The following is a 21150-nucleotide window of genomic DNA, read 5'->3' as shown; positions in this document are numbered from 1 at the left end:
ATTCTAATATTTGGATCCTCAGACTCTCTCTTATTCTTGTATACTCTTGGTGTCATTTTCAATAGTCTGTATTTGTTTTGTTGAAATAAAGATGTTGTTTTTTATGGTGTAAGTTTGCACTTTTTTATTTTGTAGATTTTATACAGTGAGCAGTCTTTTTGGTGGGCACACTTGTGTCCTTTTGATACTTCACTCTGTTTACTATGTTGGCACAGGCAAACATCACAAGATAAGGGTTGAGCCGATCTTGAGATTTCAGGATCGATTTTAAAATATGATTTCCGATCATTTTCCAGCCGATTCCGATCGCGATCGAGAAATTTGCTCGATCACTGATCGGAATCCGATCTTTCCTGATCGTTCAACCCTATTAATGATATATACATGAATAGGGATGAGCCGATCTTGAGATAATATCCTGTTCTCCTGCACAATCACAAGACCAAGCGACATCCTGCAAAATGTTTAGGCCTGAATATGCGAGCTAAAAATCCATATCAAGGGTCTACATTATCCTGTGAGTCCACATATATAGTCTCATTAACCAAAAAGTTACAGAAAATGATTAAGTCATAGAAAAAAATCTGTCTACTCCTACCCATTTTGGAGCCCCTTATGTCTTCACAGAATACGTGTACCTTGTTCTGGTGTGCTTTTATAAGTTCATCCTCATGTGTGACTAGAGATGGACGATTGCCACAAGATTTGTATCTCAAAAATTTGCAAGGTGTGCCCGCAACTTTTGTTTCGGACTGAAGTCGCTTGCTCCTAATAGAAAGTACTATGATTATACTTTGGGGTCTGTTTAGAGGTTCAGGGGAGATGCGGTAATATAATAATCGCTGATACTCAGATTCCCTTTCTTGGGTTCCCTTGTGGTGTTCTTTCCAAGCCTCCTGGGTAATGTCAGTGGTCTTGACGTTATCGCGGAGGCCATTGTACCTTCTTCAACCTCATGAAACTTTAATGCAAACATCTCGATGATGATGAGCCCCACATGACCACATAGGCCTGTGATGGGGCTACTGACATCACCCAGGAGGCCAGAAGAGGCTGGGAAAGAACGTCCGATACTGTGAAGAAACTCTGGAGAGGTGGGAGAAAGTGTACAGAGACCGCACAGTACAATAATAATTCATGGGTGGTGAACCACAAAAATTTCAGGTTCATCTAAAATTCTTTGAAATACTGAAGTCAGCTTTTTACGAAACATCTTTGTTCATCTCTACATATGACTATAGATTTGGGGGTATCTTGATATAACCAATATTGAGTCCCACTGTTGTAGAAGATCTTATAGATGACTCTATGACTACATTTTTTGATTGTTGTTCTACAAGTTCCCCTTTCCTGACCTTATTGGCCTTATTATAAGGTCCTACGAAACCGAGTTACACTAAATCATGATAAGATTTCACAGAAACGTTACTGAACTGTGCAATAAGAGGAAGTGAGTAGAAATAGATCACGGGGCAATGTGATGAGCAGAAAAGCTTCCACTTCTGGCCACCACTTAAATCTGTCTACAAGTTCCTTAAAAAACTTAAACCCAGAAGATTATTGTGCACCGAAGAACAAACGTGAGATGGATGGAAATCTGACCACTTAGACCTCAAGAACAGCTAGAACAGGGAACATCTGCTTACCGAGACTGGTGAAGGTTGTCATGGTGGTCAGACCATCACAGGCTATACATTTATCCAAAGGAGAGGTCATTCTTTTTAGTTCCTTTAATCCATTCCTTCACCAGTATGGAGGTGAGGGAGCTAACCCTTTCAACGCCAGTCTAATTTTGCATTTTATGTTTTGTTTTTAACTCTCCCTCCCCCATTCCAAGAGGCTTCATGTATCCATTTATAGAGCTTTCCTTTATTATTCTGATCTGCACCCCTGTTTCTGAGAAATATCTTCTTTCTTCCCTACGTAATTGAATTTTCAGACAGCACTGGAGGCATCCCCCGTACTGTCCAAAAACTCTCCAGTGATGCCTCCGTTTTCTTCTCTGGACCGCCTCTTCTCCCTTGTCACCTTCAAGTCTTCATCCAAAAGTACAGACTGCGCATGTCCATTGACCATGGTCCTGTGACTGAAAAGAAGAGGCCACAGGAAAATGGCCAACGGACCTGCGCAGTTGTTACTTTTGAATGAAGAGGCAAGGGTAATACGGGAGAAGAGGTGGTCTGGAGAAGAAGACAGAGGCAACACCCCCAGTGCTGCCAGAAAACTCATTTACATAAGGAGGAAAGAAGATATTTCTTAAGACTATCCCTACATGTACTTAGGGTCAGGGGATAATCATACACATCAGGGAGAGTGTGTGCCTACATAGGCAGTACGGAGACTTACAAGTCATTCCTGCTCCGCTAGGGATTCTGGGTAAAAAATATGCAAATCTATTCTGCAGGATGTAATTAGGAGAACAGTGCACTCTGTACGCCGCCCTCTAGAGGGCAGCCTCCTTAACATCATGCATGACTCAGTTAATAAGCCTACTAACATGATGCGGAGTTTATTGCCAAATTAGTATTTCTATTCCAAAAGGAACAGATTCCCAGCTATGGACAGCGCTGTTTCGGTCTTTTGGGCCTACTCAGCATAGCGCAGGGATACTGATTTGGCAGAGTGAGACTATAGACCAGAGTCAGGGGATAATCATACACATTAGGGAGAGTGTGTGCCTACATAGGCAGTACGGAGAGGTACAAGTCATTCCTGTACTTAGTTAAAAAGGGCATTCTAATGATAGACTCCCTTTAACATGTGCAATGGAATGGAATCTGGAAAAAAATTGAGCCTGGTGGAATTGGACAAAAAACACAATGACACTATTTTCTTATCGCTGTGACAAATTTGTGAGGTTCGTTCTCCTGATTCATGTCAAGCACAAACCCCATATACTTTTTTATACTTTGAGTAAATGTAACAGTTATACTCTGCTTGCCTCACCTTTGCTGGGCATCCTTGGAGTATCTGGATGTCCTTAAGTGTCCCCTTCCAGCCTCTTATGTCTGATGTCACGTCCCCTGGAATCACCACTGAGGAATGTTATTGGACCCCAGTGGTCACATGGGCACATTGATGTCACGATGCTGGGTCAAAAGTGTCATCATGATCACTGAGGCCATGATGTCAGCCAGAAGCCAGAGGAGTCCTGAAGAGGTTCCCCTGGACCATCACTTATTATACTCTGTCTCAGGAGCTCTTGGAAAATTTGGGTTGAATATGGTTTTACCTGGATCGGTTCATTCATCGATAAAAACTTGATGAATCGAAAACATTCTTGGTGTCGCTATATCGTGACATCTGTAACTTTTTATGTTTTGGTGTGTAAGGTGTCAATATCTGGAGAGACTTCTTGTAGTTACCGGTCTATTCCGAGAAGCATAAAAAAAACTGAAGAAAAACTTAAACATTAACCCTAAGAATGAAAGCGAAACTTTACCTAAATGTGCATGAATTATAATGAAAAAGGAAGAAACATTTATCAATCTGCTCAACTAACTTGACATGTTCTGAGTCAAACCCTGGATAGAGAGCACTGGTTATTAACCTCTTCCTACTTTCCTCCATCTTTAATTCAAGATAAAGGTCGGGGTGTTACTAGTGGGGGAGATTACTGTTACAGCCTAATCTTCTATTGTGATCCTGTCTCTTATGTAAATGAGGTGACTACTGGGATGAAATCCCCAACAGACTTAATAATTAGGCTTAGTGGTCAGACTGAAAATGACAGGATGCAGGGTGACATTGAAAATGTTGCTGATAGACTCCCTTTAATCATACAGTAGTCTGTCAGTCGTGTCCCCCTTAGAGTGCTATATATGTATTTCACTAGAACAGGAGATGTGATGAATAATTGAACTTGCGAATAACCATTCACACCTTACGAGACGTCTTCTATTATTTCCTGCACTTCTATCTTTGCTCTTCTGAAGAGTAACTGTAAATTTGGAAACTAGAAATATCATGAAATTTCCTGTCACCACTTCTCTAAATGAAGCTCCGAGTGATTTACATGAATTCTGCAGCTTCCCTGCAGTGCGAGCGAGAGCAGAACCTCAGAGGACGTGTAAGTATATACCATGCTCTATAGTCTTATATACTGTCTGACTGTGCTGCTGGGGTATATACAGATGTGTCTGGAGATACAATGTATGCTTGTTACAGAGTATGGTTGTGCATTGTATATAATGTATGAAAGGTATTGTATATATATACAGTGTTGGCCAAAAGTATTGGCCCCCCTGCAGTTCTATCAGATAATCCTCGGTGTCCCCCGGATAATGATTACAAGCACAAACTCTTTGGTAATATCTTCATTTATTTTGCTTGCAATGAAAAAACACAAAAGAGAATGAAAAAAAAAGTCACATCATTGATGATTTTACACCAAACTCCAAAACTGGTGCGGACAGAAGTATTGGCGCCCTCAGCCTAATACTTGGTAGCACAACCTTTAGACACAATAACTGCGCACAACCGCTTCCGCTAACCAGCAATGAGTTTCTTACAAGGCTCTGCTGGAATCTTAGACCCTTCTTCTTTGGCTGCTGCTCGCGGTCCCCCCTGAGATGTGAAGGGGGCCTTCTCCAAACTGCCACCAAGAGATCTCTCCCCCTCCCCCACAGGTGTTCTATGGGATTCAGGGCTGGACTCATTGCTGCCACTTTACAAGTCTCCAGGGCTTTCTCTCACCACCATTTTCTAGTGCTGACCTGAAGTGTGTTTTGGGTCATTGTCCTGCTGGAAGAGCCCTGACCTCTGAGGGAGACCCAGCTTTCTCACACTGGGCCCTACATTATGCTGCACAATGTGTTGGTCGTCTTCAGACTTCATAATGCCATGCACACGGTCAAGCAGTCCAGTGCCAGAGGCAGCAAAACAACCCCAAAACATCAGGGACCTCCGCCATGTCTGACTGTAGGGGGCGTCTTCTTCTCTTTGAAGGCCTCTTTTTTTCCTGTAAACTCTATGTTGAGGCCTTCTCCTACTTTTGTCTCCTCTGACCAGAGAACATTCTTCCAAAACGTTTTTGGCTTTCTCAGGTAAGTTTTGGCAAACTCCAGCCTGGCTTTATGTCTGTGGGTAAGAAGTGGGGTCTTCCTGGGTCTCCTACCATACAGTCCCTTCTCATTCAGACGCTGACGCTGGATAGTACAGGGTGACACTGTTGTACCCTCCAATCCACAGTATTAAAAATGGAAAGAAAGATATCAGATCCGCGCTTACCCTCACACCAGTATTTTATTCAGCTTAACAAATACACAACGCGTTTCGGGACACAGCTTGTCCCTTCTTCAAGTGTCCGTTTCTGTTAACAGAAACGGACACTTGAAGAAGGGACAAGCTGTGTCCCGAAACGCGTTGTGTATTTGTTAAGCTGAATAAAATACTGGTGTGAGGGTAAGCGCGGATCTGATATCTTTCTTTCCATTTTTAATACTGTGGATTGGATGGTCCCTATTACTGGATTTTGTGACGTGCTAGCATGCTGATCTTTGCTGCTGTATATCCCTATTATCATAAGGTGTATTTTTTTGCCTGAAAGGTGATTACTTCATTAGCTCCTTTGTTATGTATGGATCTACTTTCAAAGGATAATGCACTAGGTGTTGCGCGGTACTGTTTTTTATTGTTTTTTCAGTTACTGTTGTACCCTCGGACTGCAGGGCAGCTTGGACTTGTTTGGATGTTAGTCGAGGTTCTTTATCCGCCATCCGCACAATCTTGCGTTGAAATCTCTCGTCAATGTTTCTTTTGCGTCCACATCTAGGGAGGTTAGCCACAGGGCCATGGGCTTTACACTTCTTGATAACACTGCGCACGGTAGACACAGGAACATTCAGGTCTTTGGAGATGGACTTGTAGCCTTGAGATTGCTCATGCTTCCTCACAATTTTGCTTCTCAAGTCCTCAGACAGTTCTTTGGTCTTCTTTCTTTTCTCCATGCTGAATATGGTCACACAAGGACACAGGACAGAGGTGGAGTCAACTTTAATCCATTTCAACTGGCTGCAAGTGTGATTTAGTTATTGCCACCACCTGTTAGGTGCCTCAGGTAAGTAACAGGTGCTGTTAATTACACAAATTAGAGAAGCATCACATGATTTTTCAAACAGTGCCAATACTTTTGTCCACCCCCTTTTTTATGTTTGGTGTGGAATTATATCCAATTTGGCTTTTTGACAATTCTTTTTGTGGTTTTCCATTGAAGACAAATTAAATGAAGATATTAATACCAAAGAGTTTGTGATTGCAATCATTATCTGGAAGAAACTGAGTATTATCTGACAGAATTGCAGGGGTGCCAATACGTTTGTCCAACACTGTATATCAGAACTGTAACTATAATTTAAGGAACCCACTATGGTATAACTAGATCACCTTCCATCACCCCCATATACAATGTATTATAACATGAGGACTCTATTATGAGATACTGTATATACATTCTAAACTATTCTAAAATATCTAAAACAAATTCAACAATTAGCAATTCTTATTAATATCTTAAAGATTGTATGCCACAGTTACATTTCCTACAGTCCATAACCCCAATGGATCCACTACTGGGATGCCCCTGATGGTAAGGATAGGGGGCCATTGTCCCAATTTAAATGGCATGAAATGTATGGAAAGAACATGGCCGCTGTTTGTGCGGAGAAGTTGCGCAGGGGCCCAATTAGGCTTTTGCATAAGTTCTCTGAGCCTTTAGTTATATCCCTGCACATTGCAGCTGAATTCAAAGAATACGGGACAGGTGACAATGTCCGAGCTCTGAAATTCTCTGTCCTTCCCATATATTGGATACAGCAGCACGATGCATGGTTGTAGGTCCTTGGAATGAGGACTTGGGATCCCCATTCTCATGATCAATGAGATGACAATAGTAGGAATATTCTTGGACAAAGCGTTCTGTATTGTGTCTGTATTCTGGACCTTACACATCTTGTCTTATGCTTTGTTTTTTTTTTCTAGTTTTGCCACAAGAAATAAAACAAATAATAAATGAAAGTCTGAAAACTGAATTCATGTAAGAATAATGTCCCGGAACTTCCTCTTTCTGAAAGAATCTTGTCTTCTGCTTTTTATTCTGGGTAGGTGAGAGCTTATAGTCCTTATACCATTTCCTGCTATACAGTCTTAGTAAATGTGACTCCAACCACAAATCTACCAAGTCACTGCTCCACCTCTGCTGATTCTTGGACAATACCTTTAATTCCTTCCCGGCATTTGGTGTAAATATACTGATCTATAAAGATGGCACCTGTTCAGAAGCCGAGGAAGTGCATTAGCTCCAGGCCTGCCAATGATAGGTTTGCATTAAGCCCTGTGTGATAGGATTGGGTCCCGCAGGTTGCTATCATAGCGCACAGCGCCACCTGCAGGTCAGTCTATCCATCCAGCTTTCACCCTACTGAGCATGCTCAGACTTTTGGAACTGCTCACAAGCTAAGTGCCATTTCTCCCCTACTGAGCATGAGCGGTGAGGTCATGGCCACCGCCCCTATTGGGCGGCGACTTCCCTTTAAATAGTGTGAGCCGACGCCCACCGGGTGCTCACACTTCCACTAAAATTTCCTCAAAGTCCACGGAGTGAATGACAGTAGTCAGGGATAGGCTCCAGTATTCAGGCAGGTTTCAGACTAGGCCTCTGTGTGGGGTTCCTCTGCTTCTCCTGGGTGCTGTTAGGACCTGTAAGCCCTGAACTGTCAGCTCTACACCAGGGCTAGGAGCGGTAGACGCTGTTCCAGCTTGTAGATCTGCGGCAGGTATGGTCTCTGAGATAGCCTATGTGTACTGTCTGACTTCATGTATGGCTCCTAGCTGTGTGCGGGAGCATGGGTGTGTGATGTCTCCAAGCTGTGTGCAGGAGCATGCAAACCCCCCTTGGGACTCCAAACTGTGTGCAAGACCATTGCAAACTCCCCTGATAACTCCAAGCTGTGTGCAGGAGAATGTTCTAAAACTTCTGTGGTGGCCCCTAGCTGTCGCAGGGGTAAGTGTGGGTGTTTGCTGGCCTGGGGTGAGTGTTTAACCCTTGGCAGCCGTGTGTTTCACTTGTACTGGTGCACCTGGCCAGTGAGCTAAACTGGCAGGGTTTTAGTTGCACCTTGTTCACATGGAGTGTCATACAGTACACACTGTTCACATTTAGTCCAGGCTGCAGTGTCTTGCAGTAGTTCACATTTGAGGTCAGACATACAGCTGTGCACCATTGGGCCTGTGGACCTTGTTGTAATGTTCTACAGCTAAGAGGTTCCGTAGTTTAAAAAAAATATTTATATATATACACACAGAACCGTAACACTGTGTCTGGCAGAATGTAATAGAAACCAAAGTATTTTACAATAAACTGCAAAGCTATAGTATTGAGTCTATAGTATAAGCAATCTAATATATGCTTGTTTAAGCTCCCTGGAGGAGGAGGATGATGATAATAATAACAACAAAATTGATGATGATGATGATAATAATAACAACAAAATTGATGATGATGATGATGATGATGATAACAACAAAATTGATGATGATGATGATAATAATAACAACAAAATTGATGATGATGATGATGATGATGATATGTTTCAAGCACTATAAACATGTCTGAAAATGTTGGCTTTTGTCCAGCCAAAATGTCCAGTTGTCACTGTGCAGCAACTTGTTATGGACTAGGAAACTGAGACTGAGACCATAAAGGGGCATTTCTTTCTCAACCCTTTAAGGTCAAAAGTTGTTGGGATTAACAAGTGATGTGGACAGAGATTGAAAAGAAGGATAAAGGCAAGATCCTATGAGAGAGATTGCAGAGCAAGAAAGTAGATAGATAGAAAATGTTATATATTTAGCCTGAGTAGGTCAGTACTAGCCACTAACATGTACAGAATACACATCAATGGATGGTCAAGCAAATGCAGGTACAATCACAATAACATAAAGAAAATAAAATGGGAATAAAAGACAGAAAAGAAACAATACCAAAATGAGTTTGTAGTTTGGTTTGCTGGGGCCTCACTCCTAGGGGGTCACTGAACATGTGCTCATATCCTTCTCAGAGCTCTCAGGCCTCACTGCTCGGCCTCCGGGCACTGGCTTAAGTCCACGCCATGACCTGCCCTCACATTTTTGCCCACACATGGTCTCCATCACTGAGAAGGGAAGTCCCACCCTCCATCCTTAAAATGAAATAACCATGAATAGTCATAATTCCTCATCAGAGTACAGTAGTGTCAAGCAAGGGGTATGATGAGATTCCTGGTGAGACCCCCATTGTATAGACACCAAGGATGACAAACCAATCCTCTTTAGATAGTTCTGTGTTTGGACCTTTTCCCTGCTCCCAACAGTACCGAGTTTGGGTTTGAATCGTTCATCTTCATCTTGCACAACAGAGGAATTTAATGGTGCAACTGTGGGAGGTTCTCCTGGAGAAATATTGTCATAAAACCAAGTTTCCTTTGAAGTTTTGGCTAAAGACATAGACAAAGTTTTGCGTGCTAAGCAGGGTTACAATACACATAATCCTGGGGATCTCCCGCTGTGAGAATGAGATTAGCGTGAGTATGCTAATAGCACAAAAAGTACTCCAATGACTCTGCTATAGAGATGAGCAAGTACTGTTCGGATCAGCCGATCCGAACAGCACGCACGCATTGAAATGAATGGACGCAGCCGGCACACGGGGAGTTAAGCGGCCGGCTGGCGTCAAAGCGGAAGTACCAGGTGCTTCCATTCATTTCAATGCATGCGTGCTGTTCGGATCGGCTGATCCGAACAGTACTCGCTCATCTCTACTCTGCTATAGTAGGCCTCATCACTGCTGGTGACAATAGGGAATACAGAGACTTAAACCGGGACTTTGTTGAATGGTGCCAGCAGAACCACCTCAGGATTAATGCTGGGAAGACCAAGGAGATGGTGGTGGACTTTAGTAAATGGAGAAGTGCTCCAATCCCATTAGAGATCCAGGGGACAGGAATTGAGATAGTCAGGACTTGTAAGTATCTGGGTGTGCTCCTCAATAATAAGCTGGACTGGGCTGATCACCTGCAGGCGCTGCACAGAAAGGGCCACAGCAGACTCTACCTGCTCAGGAGGCTGAGGGCCTTTGGAGTCCAGGGGACACTTCTTAGGGCCTTTTTCAAGTCTGTGGTTGCTTCAGCCATCTTTTCGGTGTGGCCTGTTGGGCGAGCAGTATATCAACCAGACAGAAAAGATCAGAAATAGACTTGACAGGCCGATGAGAAGGGCCAGCTCTGTCCTGGGGAGCCCCCTGGACCCAGTAAAGGTGGTGGGTGACAGAAGAACACTGTCCATGGTGACCGCCATGCTGGAGAATAAATCCCACCCCATGTATGAGACCTTGACAGCACTTGGCAGCACTGTAAGTGACCGACTGCTTCACCTCAAGTGTGAGAAGGAGCTATCAGAGATTCTTCCTCCCAAGTCAGGCTGTATAATCTACATCAGGCTAAGCAAAGATCACTCTGCACTGAGAACTAAATGATCCTGAAGTCTTCTTTCTTTCTTTTTCTTCCATTGCTGTTATGGGTTTCTAGTATTTTTCTCAGCTTATGTGTGTCTACGTCTATAATATATCACTGTGTATTATCCTGCATCTGTATTACTAGGCTGCTGTAACATGCTGAAATTTCCCCACGGTGGGACTATTAAAGGATTATCTTATCTTAGTATATTTATTTAGTAATATATTGCATTTTTTTGTATGATTTGCATTATTCAGGGTGTTTTGCAGATGAAGAAAAAAAGAAATGGACATTTACTTTCCCAGAATCCATAACTGCAGTGAAACATTCTGATGTGGAGATTCCCTGCACATTCACTGCCCCCGATGACCCTGGAGAGGTCCATATAATATGGTATAAGTACAATAAAATCTCATATCCGATAGTGTACAGCGAAGACTCCTCTACAGTCATCCTGGACTACAGAGGTCGCACCTCACTAATAAGAGATGGAACAAACAACTGCTCGCTGAGAATAACGGACGTGAGATATACAGCGCAGTATTATCCGGGGATCAGTGAGAAGATCAATGCATTTGATTTAAACACAGAGAACAAAAAGAGATATATCCGTGTCATCGTCTCAGGTATTTAGACATTCCATTGTTCCATTTTTTTTTCTATTGTATTGTATTGCAATTTTGTAATACAATTTTTTGTTACAATTTTATTAACCTATTGTACTTCTAGAAGAAAACATATCTCTAGGGGGCGTACACACTACCACCGCTGTCCGTCCAGGGGTTTCCGTCCTAAACCCCGGACAAATTGGACAGGGGACGGCGTGAACAGAGAGTAGAACAGAGAGTACGGGAAGGACAACAGGGGAAACAAGGGAAGGAAAGGGAACAAGGGGTAAGAGTGAGAGACCTTGCATGTTGCAATGGGTGTCCCAAGAATATCATTCGGAATCAAAGGCCTCCACCGTGTGGTTAAAGGAAGGGGTCAGGAATTCCAGACTACGGACGTCCTTTACATGAGTGAGTAGCTCAGGACATGTAGGGGGGAGCCTCTTCTTGCAGTGGAGAACAATGAATATTTTAGCAGTGGTGCACAGATATAGAAGTAGCTTGGAAGTCTTTTCACCCAGGTATCTGGGTAGTAAATTGAGTAGGTAGGTGAGAGGGTTCAGTGGGACTCCCTGCAGAAAAAGGCCATCAGTAAGGGCCTTGACCTCCATCCAAAAACAGCAGAGAACAATCCCAAAAGATGTGGAATAGAGTGCCCATTGTCACCTGACCTGGCCAACACTTTGGGAAATACTATGACTCCATTGCAGATGGGGAGATGGGGAACCATTCTACTTCTTGCCAGGAAACTGTTGAGGGTTATAATAAATCTGCCAGCACCACCCTGTTCTTCACCTACATTTGCAAAATGTGGCAGCGCGTTGAGGATCGGTGCTTGAGATGCCCATTTGGCACAGGAAAGAGCCTTGGGCTAAATGTGCACCTCAATATTATCCCTCTATACTAGAAAACTATCTATAGACAGAAAGGTTACCTGGTAGGAACAAATACTTGGTGCACGAATCAAAGACCTTACAATTTTTGGCACATCATAAGCATCACAAATCATCTCTTGCTAATTGAGGCAACAAATAAGTGGTGCATGATGGGAAATTATTCTGGTGCACACTATTCACAAACATATCGTAGGTGTCACGCACAGGGGTCAAGTAAGTGTACATGTGCGATAATTGTCATTTTGGAATTTCCTCAGGTTGCCAAGAAACTGACTCATGCCAGGATTGGGGATTTAAGATCCCTTACTCCATAGAAGTTTTAAAAGGTTCGTGTGTGGATGTTCCCTGCAAACTCACCTATCCTGATGATACTAAAAACTTTACCTTGTTCTGGTATAAGAATACAGCAATAGGATATCCGAAGATATTCAGTAGCAGAAACCCAACTGATGTGGAAGGAAAGTACAAGGGAAGAACGTCTCTGGTGGGAAATTCTCTGGACAACTGTACCCTGCGGATCGATAATGTGCAAGAACCAGACGAGGTCTATCCCGGGATCAATGAAGATATCAACTCCTATGAGCTCCATAATGGAAAAGTCACTAGACTCTTCATCATAGGTAAATAGGGGGGACATTTTATTAACTCTGGGCATTTGCATTTAGCCAATGATCAGTCATTCTAAGCTTTCATGTAATTGCCATCCTTACATTATTATTAGAGATGAGCGAGTAGGTGTTCGATCGAATACTATGGTATTCGAAATACTCGTACTTGATTGAACACTACTAGCTGTTCGAAGTTTAAGGTTCGATGCAGAACCAACGTTGATTGGCAGAATGCTATACATTGCCAATCAACGCTGGTTCTTCTCTTACCTTTCCGAAGTCTTCTCTGCGCTGCGTCCCCGCGTCTTCTTCCGGGTGGAATTCACTCTGCCTAGGCATCCGGCCTAGGCAGAGCTGACTGCGCATGCGCGGGCATGCACGCGCATACACGCGCATGCGCAGTCTGCTCTGCTCAGGCCAGAGTTTGTGGCCATTAGTAATGAGTAGAGATGAGCGAGTAGTACTCGATCGAGTACCACTCGCTGTTCGAATGGAAAAGTTTGATGCAGAACCAGCGTTGATTGGCCGAATGCTATACAGTCAGCCAATCAACGATGGTTCTTCTCCTACGTCCCCGCGGCGTCTTCCGGCTCCGAATTCACTCTGCCAGGCATCGGACCTTGGAAGAGCCGACTGCGCATGCCCATGCTACAAAAAAATGGCCGCTTTGACTGTTGACTTCACTCGTGGACTTGGTAAGTTCAATTTGATCAAACGTTGCCTACCCCTGAAAGAGCATTTTTCCCCCATAGAGTATAATAGGATTCGATATTCGATACGAGTAGTCGAATATTGAGGGGCTACTCGAAACGAATATCGAATATCGAGTATTTAACTACTCGCTCATCTCTAGTAATGAGTTGATGAGTTTAGATGGAACCAGCTTTGACCCAAGTTTTCCAAAAGTTTTGCGTTTGTATGAACTAAGAGGCTCTCTCAGCAAAATCATGCTGATAGAGCCCCACATATGCGTGAATAGCCTTTAAAAAGGCTATTCAGGCACCGTAAGTCTTATATTAAACTACCCCCCCCCCCCCATTTTAAAATAAAACCCTAAAAAAGAATGTGCTCTACTTACGCATCGTGCACGCTGGGCGGGCATTCAGGGTGTGTCTTCTTCCACGCCTCTTCTTCCTCCGGTCCCGTGTTCCTCCAGCGTTTGCCTGGGCGCTTGCGCAGTAGCATGCGGCTGCTACAGCGGCTACTGCGCAGGCGCCCAGGCCATTTTTTTATATCAGTGTCCGCTTGCGAGCGCCGGAGGAGGACGGGACCGGAGGACATCAGAGGAAGAGGAGGTGTGGAAGAAGACACACCCTGAATGCCCGCCCACAGTGCACGTTCTGTAAGTAGAGCACATTCTTTTTTAGGGTTTTATTTTAAAATGGGGGGTAGTTTAATATAATATTTACGGTGCCTGAATAGCCTATTTAAAGGGTTCGATATGTGGAGCTCTATCAGCATGATTTTGCTGATAGAGCCCCTTTAAGTCTTTTGAGGTTTGTCACCCATGAATTGGGAGTAAAATAAGTGAAGTCCAAGGGGAGGTGTAAAAAAAACAAAAAACAAACACTTATATTTACCTTACCTCACCTGTTTTGCACCTCTTTATAAGGGTTGAGCCGATCTTGAGATTTCAGGATCGTTTTTAAAATCCAATTTTCGATCATTTTCCTGCCGATCCCGATCATGAAATTTGCTCGATCGCCGATCGGAATCCGATCTTTTCCGATCCCGATCGCTCAAACCTATTGGCCAGTAGCCAAGCATTGTGCGAACAAACGTGAGACCTCAATCCCGCCTAAAAAGATGGGGATCGGAATTCCGATCGCGATCGTGAAATTTGCTCGATCGCCGATCGGAATCTGATCTTTTCCAATCCCAATCGCTCAACCCAACTCTTTAAAGCATCCGGTGCGTTCTCGCAGTCCTCTTCTGGACTACGGCCACCACTGAGAGCTGTGATTGGGCCTCAGCTGTAACAATTGGCCAAGAGGCCAGAAGAGGACCAAAAAATGGCCAGATACCTTGAGGAGGCCCTGGAGAAATGAGGGAAGGTGAGTATGAATTTTTTTTTTTTTTTTTATTCTTTCACCTCCCCTGGGCTTACATGCATAATAATTTAACTTCATGTTTTATCCGAACAAGATCGATTAGTTCGAACCTCAGACACAACAAATGATCAGAGATGTGTCCATCTTTAGCGGCCACCACAACATGTTTCTGTTTCTATTAAAGGCTCCGATATGGTACTATTATTGATTTGGAAGATTTTCCTTTTGGTCTTGACAGACTCCCTTTAACAAAACAACCCCCCAATATATATACAGTCCTATGAAAAAGTTTGGGCACCCCTATTAATCTTAATCATTTTTAGTTCTAAATATTTTGGTGTTTGCAGCAGCCATTTCAGTTTGATATATCTAATAACTGATGGACACAGTAATATTTCAGGATTGAAATGAGGTTTATTGTACTAACAGAAAATGTGCAAAATGCATTAAACCAAAATTTGACCGGTGCAAAAGTATGGGCACCTCAACAGAAAAGTGATATTAATATTTAGTAGATCCTCCTTTTGCAAAGGTAACAGCCTCTAGTCGCTTCCTGTAGCTTTTAATCAGTTCCCGGATCCTGGATGAAGGTATTTAGGACCAGTCCTCTTTACAAAACAATTCAAGTTCAGTTAAGTTTGATGGTCACCGAGCATGGACAGCCCGCTTCAAATGATCTGAAAAAAAGATTGTTCAACATAGTTGTTCAGGGGAAGGATACAAAAAGTTGTCTCAGAGATTTAACCTGTCAGTTTCCACTGTGAGGAACATAGTAAGGAAATGGAAGACCACAGGGACAGTTCTTGTTAAGCCCAGAAGTGGCAGGCCAAGAAAAATATCAGAAAGGCAGAGAAGAAGAATGGTGAGAACAGTCAAGGACAATCCACAGACACCTCCAAAGAGCTGCAGCATCATCTTGCTGCAGATGGTGTCACTGTGCATCAGTCAACAATACACCGCACTTTGCACAAATAGAAGCTGTATGGGAGAGTGATGAGAAAGAAGCCGTTTCTGCAAGAACGCCACAAACCGAGTCGCCTGAGGTATAAAAAAGCACATTTGGACAAGCCAGCTTCATTTTGGAAGAAGGTCCTGTGGACTGATGAAACAAAGATTGAGTTGTTTGGTGGCGTCCAAAAAACACAGCATTCCAAGAAAAACACATGCTACCCACTGTAAAATTTGGTGGAGGTTCCATCATGCTTTGGGGCTGTGTGGCCAATGCCGGCATCGGGAATCATGTTAAAGTTGAGAGTCGCATGGATTCCACTCAGTATCAGCAGATTCTTGAGAATAATGTTCAAGAATCAGTGACGAAGTTGAAGTTACGCCGGGGATGGATATTTCAGCAAGACATTGATCCAAAACACCGCTCCAAATCCTCAGGCATTCATGCAGAGGAACAATTACAATGTTCTGGAATGGCCATCCCAGTCCCCAGACCTGAATATCATTGAACATCTGTGGGATGATTTGAAGCGGGCTGTCCATGCTCGGCGACCATCTAACTTAACTGAACTTGAATTGTTTTGTAAAGAGGAATGGTCCAAAATCCCTTCATCCAGGATCCAGGAACTGATTAAAAGCTACAGGAAGCGACTAGAGGCTGTTATCTTTACAAAAGGAGGATCTACTAAATATTAATGTCATTTTTCTGTTGAGGTGCCCATACTTTTGCACCGGTCAAATTTTGGTTTAATGCATATTGCACATTTTCTGTTAGTATAATAAACCTCATTTCAATCCTGAAATATTACTGAGTCCATCAGTTATTAGATATATCAAACATAAATGGCTGCTGCAAACACCAAAATATTTAGCACTAAAAATGACTAAGATTAATAGGGGTGCCCAAACTTTTTCATAGGACTGTATATATATATATATATATATATATATATATATATATATATATATATATATAGTATATAGACCCTGCAGTAGGTCACTCTTTACCCATTCCAATTGTTTCTTCACCTCCGACCTTTCTTTCAGATTCTCCACCCAAACCAGTAATAATAGGACCGGAGAAGATGAGAGAGAATGAAGCAGTCACTGTCCGGTGCTCAGTAAATCACACCTGCGCTTCCAGCCCCCCCACCATTACATGGAATAAACCCGGCTTAGAAGTCACCACAAGCCAGGAGGAATTTATACAAGGACTTTGGAGGATAAATTCTATAATCAGATATATTCCTATACATAAGGATGACAAATCACAGCTGGAGTGTAAGGCTACTTTCCCAAATACCCAAACCATGAGGCAGTCTATAACCCTGGATATCCAATGTAAGTCATCCACAATAATATTATTTATGATAATATCTCTATTTCTTATTGTCATCAATGAAAACTCCGAAAAATATATATATTTTTAGCAGAAAATTAAAAAAAGTTAAAGATCATACAATAGCAATACTTAAACAGAAAAAATAAAGGAACACAAATCCAGGGAAAAATAACATAGAGTAAAAAAGTTATAAAAACGAGCAAGGAGGCCTAGAGATGAGTGAGTAGTTAAATACTCGATATTCAATATTCGTTTCGAGTAGCCCCGCAAAATTCGACTACTCAAATCGAATATCGAATCCTATTATAGTCTATGGGGGAAAAAATGCTCGTTTCAGGGGTAGGCAACGTTCGATCAAATTATACTTACCAAGTCCACGAGTGAGGTTCGTTCTGATACTACGGTATTTGAAATACTCGTACTCGATCGAGTACCACTCGCTATTGGAATGGAAAAATTCGATGCAGAACCAGCATTGATTGGCCGAATGCTATACAGTCGGCCAATCAATGCTGGTTCTTCTCCTACCTTTAGAAGTCTTCTCCGGGCAGCGTCCCCGTGGCATCTTCCGGCTCTGAATTCACTCTGCCAGGCATCGGGCCGGGGCAGAGCCGACTGCGCATGCCCGCACTACAAGAAAATGGCCGCTTACAGTCAAAGCGGACATTTTCTTGTAGCGCGGGCATGCGCAGTCGGCTCTGCCCAGGTCCGATGCCTGGCAGAGTGAATTCAGAGCTGGAAGACGCCGCGGGGAAGCTGCACGGAGAAGACTTCTAAAGGTAGGAGAAGAACCAACGTTGATTGGCCGACTGTATAGCATTCGGCCAATCAATGCTGGTTCTGCATCAAATTTTTCCATTCGAATAGCGAGTGGTACTCGATCGAGTACGAGTATTTCGAATACCATAGTATTCTATCGAATACCTACTCGACCAAATACTACTCGCTCATCTCTAAGGGGGACCTATATTTTTTTGGGGAAATCTTCTTCATGGCTGATCCTTGATGTGAATCACTGACCTTTCACTTGGGAATCAACCTAATAACACCCTGAGCTATTAGGGAATGTGAGAGCAGGATGTCATTTGTAGTATACAAGTAGAAAAAAAATTTTCCACCACCAGAAGCAAAACAGTAACATTACAGTTACTTGTCAAGAATAACAAATCATATGCTAAATAGTTACAAGTCACATGTAGGTATGAGATAGCCAAGATGGTTGTCTATAAAATAATGGGAGTCTCGCCTTCCGAGCTGTAGTGGATGGTGAGATCTGGAGCCTGAAAGTTGCAATGTCTAAACATTGTTACTGATACGGCTGACAACATAATGTCCTCCTGCAACATCAAATAGTTGATCCATGGAGTCCCAGGTACTGGATCCACAGTAATCATTGATGATCTAACCTAAAGATAGGTCGTCAAATGAAGAAAGCCTATAAAACAATCTGTGTTACATCAGATGTCAATATGCAAATCATCAACAGAAGCCTAGCTAAAAATAATACAATCGATTTGCCTTGAATTTGGATAAGAACTCCAATGGGTGTATGATCGCTGGGAGTCTGACCATTAGGAACCCCACTGATCACTAGATCAATGGTTACCAAGTTGCCCATGTGAATGGAGGGAAATCCTACTCCATTCATATCTATGGGATTGAGTGATGGCAAATACATTGTTCCTAGTCCAATAGGAGTAATTGTAACAGTAGTCTTGTATACACTAGCACGAGCACATAAATGTATCAATGTAACATAAATTCAGGTAGACTAATTCTCATGATTGTAGGGATCGTATCTTGACTCCCAGAGATGATTGATTGCCTATCTAGTAGATAATGTTGTTCTTGGGCCAAACCATTTAATATCCAGATCGCAGTATTTCTGCAACCTTAGTATAAAGATTATCAAACCAGTAACAGCGAGAGAGAGCCCTGAATCCAGCGGAAGTCGAGTATGTTGCAACATCTCAGCTGCAAGCCAACAGTTTAAACCATTGAATCTCCTTGAGAGATAATAGGTCATGAAACATGATATAGAGCCTATTAGGAGGTGCAGAGGGTGCAGTCACACTTCGGCTCAGGAGTCTTATGTGGTCCATAAGCACTGGCATAATTGAGAAGTCACAGTTGCGACTGGACCCATAAGCTAGGTGGGGGGCAACACAGGTCACTTTGACCACAATAAGGTTGATTAAACTTTTTTTTATCTCCTTTTTGAATTCTTTTGATGGCTGCTAGTCTGTGCATCCTAAATTTTTCACCTCTGCCAACTGGTGCACTAGAGTGAGAGAGGGGAAGAAGATTTATGGTACGCATACTCGCTTTTGGAGAGCAGAAGATCAACCCAGCCCATCTAGACTGTCAGGCACGCCCTTCTGACAGTGGGCAGATACCGGTGCCAAAACTAACAGCATCAATATCTCCAGCCCCAGGGCACATAACGCAAAAGCCAAAGGTGCACTGAATTCAGTGCACTGTTGGCTGTCTAGAAGACATGAAAGGTCCTCTTTAAACCTGGCTCAGCAGCTAATATTTGCCTGTGATTACGTTAGTTTCCAGACTCTTTGTTCTTAGAATTCATTCCTAGTACCTCTCCCTGTTTTTTCTACCAAACTTTTGATTTACTAATTTTGGCTTGCTCTTCTCTTGCTAATTTAGCTTCATCAGTAACCTCCTGGACTTGACCATGGCTTGGACTCTGGCATGCATCTACTTTCATTGTGTCTATTCATGTACTCTCCTGGTTTTGACCCCAGTTTGTGTATTACCTTCTCTGCTCACCATAAGGTTTCTGTTCTGGTCCTTAACCTGCAATTGCATCTATTATCTGGTAACTTGTTCTATGGCTGCACCTTGGGTTCCAGGCAGCAAAGTTTATCCTGCCTTGCATGTCGGCTATTGCTGATCTCAGACTCAGCAAACCAGATCAGTATAGGATTATAGGAGGCTGCTTTACTTTCTGTCCATTAGTCCTGTTACTTACCTGTTTCCAGAAATTCCATTGTCATAATTTTGCAAATTTCTTAATTGACAATTTCATAGCAGTTGCGAATAAGTCTTCATGAAGTTCAGATAGAGAAGGAAAGTGAAATCTAAAGAGGACCTTTCATGTCCTTGCAGATGGGTGGTATTATATAACGCTAGAAGGCAGTTATGGTGCTGAATTCAGTGCACTGTCCTCTTTTGGGGTGTGCCCCCTGACGCATGAGATATTGGTGCAGTTAGTTTTGCAAACCAATATCTCTCCACTGTCAGAAGAGTGGGCCTTACAGTCTAGTGTCAACGGGGCGGCGTTCTTCACAGCCCATCAATGACAATTGTCTGTTAGCCCTGCCTTTCTGATAGTGGGGGTATATCAGTGCCGGCACCATTATCTCCAACACCTGGGCACAAACCAACAAAGCTCAAAGTGTGCTGTATTCTGCACACCGTCAGTGTCCTAGTGGTATATAATAGTAAGGACATGAAAGGTTCTCTTTAAATAATGCTTAAATGTACAGATGGGACGTAGCAGAAGATGGTCAGTAGAAGCTGCTTTGGGGAGTGATGCTGAGCTTTTACACCAGGAACCCTAAAAGGTTTATTTATCTTCTTACAGATAAGCCTCAGAATGTAACAATTTCAGCTCTCAGTTACATTGAGGAAGGTGAAGGCGACGCCAATATCGTTTTAGAGTGCAGAAGTCAGGCTAATCCACCGGTAACTAAATACACTTGGTATAAAGCTGGGAAAGCCAAGACCTTAGTGAAAGTGGATGTACAAATAAGTGTGCAGAATAAGACCCAGGAGAAGTATATCTGCACTGCCAGTAATGACATGGGAACCAGAGAGTCTGCAGTCTTCTCTTTCACTACAGAAGGTGCGTATTAGTATGGCTGATGCACCCTATGGCGTCCTGCTCTGGTCCATGCACCCTATGGCGTCCTGCCCTGGCCCATGCACCCTATGGCGTCCTGCTCTGGTCCATGCACCCTATGGTGTCCTGCTCTGGCCCATGCACCCTATGGCGTCTTGCTCTGGCCGATGCACCCTATGGCGTCCTGCTCTGACCAATGTACCCTGTGGCATCCTGCTTTGGCCGATACACCCTGTGGCGTCCTGCTCTGGCCGATGCACCCTATGGCGTCCTGCTTTGGCTGATACACCCTGTGGCGTCCTGCTCTGGCCGATGCACCCTATGGTGTCCTGCTTTGGCCGATGAACCCTA

The 21150-nt window shown here is 43.2% G+C and overlaps 1 protein-coding gene across 1 annotated transcript in view; it reads left to right on the top strand.

The window, feature by feature from the left end:
• Positions 1–21150, top strand: part of LOC142210149 (sialic acid-binding Ig-like lectin 12) — a 31993-nt gene that overhangs the window by 1782 nt on the left and 9061 nt on the right. The window contains exons 2-5 of the mRNA XM_075279176.1: positions 10745–11113; positions 12249–12611; positions 16646–16939; positions 20542–20802. Of these exons, the coding sequence (XP_075135277.1) occupies positions 10745–11113; positions 12249–12611; positions 16646–16939; positions 20542–20802 (1287 nt within the window). The remainder of the gene's footprint in view (positions 1–10744; positions 11114–12248; positions 12612–16645; positions 16940–20541; positions 20803–21150) is intronic.

This window comes from Leptodactylus fuscus, chromosome 6 (genome assembly GCF_031893055.1).
Source record: "Leptodactylus fuscus isolate aLepFus1 chromosome 6, aLepFus1.hap2, whole genome shotgun sequence".
In the NCBI taxonomy this organism is placed as follows: domain Eukaryota; kingdom Metazoa; phylum Chordata; class Amphibia; order Anura; family Leptodactylidae; genus Leptodactylus; species Leptodactylus fuscus.
The sequence above is the reverse complement of the archived record's forward strand: the minus strand, read 5'-3'. Positions and strand labels throughout refer to the sequence as shown.